Source organism: Sinocyclocheilus anshuiensis, unplaced genomic scaffold (assembly GCF_001515605.1).
Source record: "Sinocyclocheilus anshuiensis isolate Anshui unplaced genomic scaffold, SAMN03320099.WGS_v1.1 scaffold2232, whole genome shotgun sequence".
Classification (NCBI taxonomy): Eukaryota; Metazoa; Chordata; class Actinopteri; order Cypriniformes; family Cyprinidae; genus Sinocyclocheilus; species Sinocyclocheilus anshuiensis.
The window spans coordinates 367097-373182 of NW_015547816.1; the positions used below are offsets into that span (position 1 = coordinate 367097).

At 38.1% G+C, this 6086-nt stretch overlaps 1 protein-coding gene across 1 annotated transcript; it reads right to left on the bottom strand.

Annotated features, from left to right (window-relative positions):
* Positions 1 to 1121: 1121 nt before the first annotated feature.
* LOC107704619 (serine/threonine-protein kinase pim-2-like) lies at positions 1122 to 4475 on the bottom strand. Its single transcript, XM_016507592.1, has 7 exons — positions 4250 to 4475; positions 3621 to 3715; positions 3336 to 3386; positions 1951 to 2332; positions 1603 to 1773; positions 1306 to 1427; positions 1122 to 1199 (listed from the first exon to the last, which is right to left on the bottom strand). The coding sequence occupies exons 1-7, from the start codon at positions 4473 to 4475 to the stop codon at positions 1122 to 1124; spliced, it is 1125 nt and encodes a 374-aa protein (XP_016363078.1).
* Positions 4476 to 6086: the final 1611 nt, after the last annotated feature.

Consider the following 6086-nt stretch of genomic DNA (forward strand, 5'->3'; position numbering starts at 1 on the left):
CGCTACCAATGGTGATTTAATCTAAAGATTGGTTAGCTCATATCACATCAAACCTTGCAAATTATTATTATTGTCATACTTTATTCTCAAATTATTAATGTTAACAACATCAGCATTGCGTGACTATGTGAATATAGTGTGTATTAGCGTGTAGATTTCAATTTCTGCACAGTCTAATCTAATTGTCATACCATTCGAATTTCATATTAAGAAATTATTTTAACCCAAAAAGCAAATTATGCTCCCTTCGAACTGGTTGTCTTTAAAATACAAATCTTGTTTAATCCCAGGCTAATCTGTAATCAGAAGCACATTTAAAACTGAAATATAATTTAATTTCATTCACATGTGTTTCATAAACACAATCGTTTCTGGATTACAATCCGCCATCAAAATGATACATTTAACTATTCCAGCTGCTTTGAGAAAAGGCTATAAACGATCCGCCACCTGCAGCATCCTCACATGTGATAGTCTAGTAGCCGGGACAACTTCTTTATATTTACAGGCGTGATGTAATGACGCAGCGGCATGCTCGAATTTCCCGCGAAAACCATTTCGGATAATCTTTAACCAAAAAAAGTTACGGACTGCAGCTTTAACCTTAATAATAACCACAAACAACCTGGATTTTATGTTTCTAAATGAAACATGGCTAGAAGTTAGGGCACAAATTTATATCCAGAATTGAGCTAAATCTGACAAAACCTCCTTTTGGGGACATCCTTGTTTGTAAAAACGGTATTAAAAAAAAAGGACTCAGAACTCTTTTTTATTTTTATTGTAAAACTCGTGTTAGGGTTAGGTTATAGTATTTATAACTAGCTCTTTATAATAACAATAGAAGTTTATGCAAAGTCCCCATTCAGAAAGTGTGTGTGTGTGTGTCAGTGAGTAACTGACGAGTTATACAAAATAAAAATGTAATTTTTTATTAAATAATTTTTTGAATATGTTAATGAGGATCAGTTTGAGGAGCTGACTTTTTTCCTCATTTTTTACACTAACTTTTTTTTAACTGAATTTGCTTCTTCTTTTTGTGCAGTAGATTAGCTCTTCTACATTTTCTGTATTTGTTTTTGCACTACTTTTTGTCCACCAAGTCTGCTGCCTTTTTTTAACTAAGCTTGCTGCTCTGAAGACTCTCTGCTGAATGGTTTGTGCAGCTTTTCCTCACTGGGGCCGATTTGGAGCATCTGCTGAATGAATAAATGTAAAGTGGAAGCTCATGACAGCACTGCTTGGACTTTCACAAGAGGGATTTCTGTCATCATCTGCCTTCCCTCCTAACTTATCTGATCCTACCTGATCCTGAGCTACTCCTGACATGTGTCCCTGCTGAAACCATGTATGCTTTAGGATCTCCTCTATAGTTGCTCTCTCGGTTGGGTGATAAGCCAGGCAGCGGCTTATCAAATCCTGCAATTCTGTACAAGTTTTTACAAGAGCACTGGTTAGTCATGTATGTTATTTATGTCCATGTGACACGGTAATGTTGTCAAGTATGAAAATAGCTTCTGGAATATGTAGCACGTATTATTCTTTGCGTGTTTAACAATATTATTGTCATTGTGTTATTGGTAGTTAATTGTTCTCTCTCACCTGAGGATATTCTGGCATTAAAACTCAGACTGCCATGCATCATGTCTTCTAGACTGTTAAAGGGCTGACATCTGCACACCATTGTGTACATCATTATGCCCAGGGACCAGACAGTTGTTGGCCCTGCCTCGTATTTTGAGTCCCTGTAGTACTCAGGTGGGCAGACTCCTCCTGTTCACAAAAGCACGAGATATTCAGATTAAGCACAAATTTTGCTTATAAAAGTCACCGGAACTTGTCCAAATGTGCATTTATACACATCTATTCTTTCTTAGTATTAAATCACTACACAGAAGACTGTCATCTCATTAGGACTTAGTGCAACAGTAACACAAAATGCCAGCTCACCTGTAAAACCATCCAAGTAGCCTGAACTTTTGACGAGGTCACTGCAGCCAAAGTCTATCAGTTTGACTTGGTTTGTCTTTGTGTTGATCAGAAAGTTATTTAACTTAATGTCACGGTGGAAGACGCCTCGGTCAAGACAGTGCTTGGCTCCCAGCACTGCTTGGTACATCAGGCTACGTGTCTGTGATTCATCCAGTAGCTGCATGTTGTTAACCATGAATTTGAGCAAGTCTTTGCAGGGCTGTGGATACTCCAGGATCAGGATGTACCGATCGTCCTCTTCGAACCATTCCAGCATGTGCACAATGTAGGGGCTTAACGGAGGTCGTTTCAGCAGCAGGTTTAGAGCCACTTCTGCAAACAGCGGCTTGGAACAGCCAGGCTACAGCAAAGAGAGTTAAATAATTAAGAGTTCAATATCACATTTCACTTGTATTTAAAATATAATTTGCATTAAAGGGTTAGTTCACCCAAAAATTTAAATTGCCTTGTGTTTTACTCACCCTCGAAGCATCCTAGGTGTATATGACTTTCTTCTTTCAGACGAATCCAGTCGGAGTTATATTCAAAATTGTCCTGGCTATTCCAAGCTCTATTATTGCAGCCAGCGGGTGTTGCAGTAGAACAATCCACAAGTCGTCAAATAAAGTGCGCGCATCCATAATAAAACGTGCCTCACACGGCTCCGGGGGTGGTGGGGGGGAATAAAGGCCTCCTGTAGCGAATCCATGTGTTTTTGTAAGAAAAATATCCATATTTCAAACGTAATAAACACTTTTATATAACTCTGCCAACTGTCATATGTGTAAGCCGTGCCGGCGGATGATGTAGCACGTCGGCGTTGCGTGATTAGTGACGAATGCGGAGAGACAACAAAACAAAATGCCGGTCATGAATTAGAAGTACAAACCGAAGATTTGCAAAGAAAAATGTCGGAGGACTTCGATATAAACCAAGAGGAGACTGGTTTTCCTTTGCTAAAGTAAGGAAACTTTGTTTCCTTTGCTCCTATAAACAAATTTGCGAGACTAGCATATCTCAGAGGCGCCTGCTGTGCGTATACATGCTGCATCATCCGCTGGTACTGCTTCAGTCCCCGGAGCCATGTGAGGCAAGTTTTATTATGGATGCGCGCTTTATTTGACGACTTGTGGACTGTTCAACTGCAACACCCATTGACTGCAATGATAGAGATTGGAATAGTCAGGACAATTTTTAATATAACTCCGACTGCATTCGTCTGAAAGAAGAAAGTCATACACCTAGGATGCCTCGAGGGTGAGTAAAGCACAAGCCAATTATCATTTTTGGGTGAACTAACCCTTTAAATTATAATTTGTATGTAGTTCATATTTAAATGTGTACATTAAGTTTTGACAACTTACTATTTGAATATACTGGTCTGTTTCATACTTGGGGATGAATTTGATGGCGACCTGCAAAAAATTTAATTAAAAATAAATAAATAAAAGTAATTTTTAAATGCACTAGATGTTACGGATGGTTAAACTGATCATATTGAATCTGGAAATTAACATTAAAGCTATATATTGTCATTATCACAAATATTTCCATTTAAATTGATTTTAAATATGTGTTGGTCTAAGCACTGATCTATATGGTCTATATATGATATAGTATATGTTTAGTGAATAAAGCAGTGATTCTACCTGCTCACGTAGAAATTTCGAAATCCCCTCGTACACAGTGCCAAAGCCTCCTTCTCCAATCTCTTCTCCTACTTCATAAATTTCATCAAATGGAACTGCAAAAATATAAGTTACCAAAGGAACATGTTAATATATGAGATTCAGTCTTACATGAAGCCCAATAGCAGTGCTTGAATAAATATACACATCCAGTGCACATCAGCTCTAAGGAGACTGAATATGGTCAATGTCTGAGACAAACGCTGCATCTGAAATTGAATACAAAGTAGGTTTAAATTCAAATGTAGCACCTACTCAGTATGAGATTTCAGACGCACTGTAAGTGAAAGTAAAACAGCAGGATTCTTTCAATTTCTTTAAAACTATACTTCTTTAAATACACAATCAGGAAAATGCTACTTGGTCAAGAGTACTAGATTTATCATTTGCGTTTGAATTATCTTATGTGGAATTAGACATACGCATATAAACACACAGACTTACTAGGGTAACTAGACACAGGTTTAAAACAATCAGTGGAGGAACAAGAAAAGGTTAACAAGTGGAAAAAGACTCACCAGGAGTTGGATCGGTGAAACAGGCTGCTCTGAAACGGGTTTGATCTCTGATTCGTCTATGCTTGAAAGCACCTGGAAAGGACGACTCAAGGACGGACTGATCCAGCTGAGGATCAACTGGATTCTGCAGAGCCATCGACTCAAGGACGGACTGATCCGGCTGAGGATCAGCTGGAGCCTGCAGAGCCATCGACTCAAGGACGGACTGATTCGGCTGAGGATCAACTGGATCCTGCAGAGCCATCGACTCCAGGACGGACTGATCCGGCTGAGGATCAACTGGATCCTGCAGAGCCATCGACTCAAGGCCGGACTGATCCGGCTGAGGATCAGCTGAATATGTGTCGGGCTGTGGATAAAGAGGAACCACTTTGTGCTTTTTGCTGTGTTTTGTTGCACGTTTTACAGCCCGCCACATTCTTTTGAAGAATGCACAGATGTGTTTCTTCTTCACATTTGTTTGATTTTCTACAAAATAAATAAAATAGAACAGTTAGAAATTTCCACCACATTTTAAAAGTCAAATTTTGAGGCTAGACCACAATAATACTTGGATAATATATGGATTATTTTACAACTCTGAAACTAACAAACATGCTGTAAATATTAGATAAATAAACATACTTAATAATGTCACTAGACACGTGTGAAAAACAGGACAGAATTAAAATGACAGTAGACCCACCTTCAGCTGGCTCAGGATCAGCTGGTTTTTCATCACAGTTCAACAATGTTTTGCAATACTGCTTATATATTCTCAGTGAATTTACAGTTTGATGTAGGCCTGCTATACACTTAAACAATACGTGATCAAGTTTCATGACATTTTATCTGACTTTGTACTATTTATGTAAACGCTGGTAACTCTGACGTGTATTAATGGGCGCGCGCGTTGAACATTCCAGTCGCATTTAAACTGGAGCGGAGGGAGTTGCCATGGAAACGGGGCGTCAACTCAGCTGACAAGTATTTCACTGTTTTCACAGCTTTCAGGTAAGTTTAGTCACTAAAATCACATAAATAATACATACAACTCTTCCTGACATTTCTTACTTTTAACTGACACGTTTCTGTTCAATATTTACTTTACAGAAATGGTTTAGTGTCTTCGGAAAAAGACCGTTAGCATCACAACCGTTAACCAACTATACAGGCTAACTATAAGAGGTAGGCTAACTATAGAGTTGAGCTGTTATTAATGAAAGTTTGGGCTTTTAATCACATCTTATGTGTAGATGAGCGGTTTTGATAGCTTTGTAAATGTTTTGCTGGTATTTTGTCAATAGATAAATGGAAGTAAGCTAATTAATTTAACTTACAAGTCTGCACTGTAGAGTCAATCGTTGACGTCACTTACATGCAGGCTAAAATGGGCTGAAACTATTTCAAACCACTGTGTATCAAAGACGTCTTGATTTTTTCTCATTGTAAACAAATATTGATAAAAAATTGTAATGTGATTTCAGGAATGTCAGAAAAAAATCCTCTAAAACAGAGGGGAAGTTCCAAGAACATTTCTAATGGGAGCTGCTGACAGAGATATAGGAAACACAGGTAATCTGAGAAAGCTTATTAAATAACTTCATATGCATTTTTCACAATGTTGCAGTAGAACAGTCCACAAGTGCCTCAAGGGTGAGTAAAACACAAGCTAATTTTCATTTTTGGGTGAACTAACCCTTTAACATTTTTTTGTATGTTTTCCATATTACTATTTCTCTTTTCTGCATTTCACCTATGCTCTAGTTTGTTTATTTGTAATAAACCTGACATTGTATACTATATATTGTTGGCTCCGTGACAAATTGTTCCTATATTCTTCCATGCTGATGGCCATGCTGCAGAGCTGGAGCGGATCTCCTGTCGAAGAACATCTCCAAAGCACTATGAACCATCTCACTAGTAAGTA

What these genes read in the sequence shown, in the direction of transcription:
- LOC107704619 (XM_016507592.1), bottom strand. Translation starts at nt 4,475, where the DNA reads ATGGCTCTGCAGGATCCAGTTGATCCTCAGCCGGATCAGTCCGTCCTG. An exon ending in CGAAATTTCTACGTGAGCAG is followed by an intron (nt 3,387 to 3,620) that starts GTAGAATCACTG and finishes AATTTTTTGCAG; the next exon opens with GTCGCCATCAAATTCATCCC. An exon ending in CAGGAGTAGCTCAGGATCAG is followed by an intron (nt 1,200 to 1,305) that starts GTAGGATCAGAT and finishes TTATTCATTCAG; the next exon opens with CAGATGCTCCAAATCGGCCC.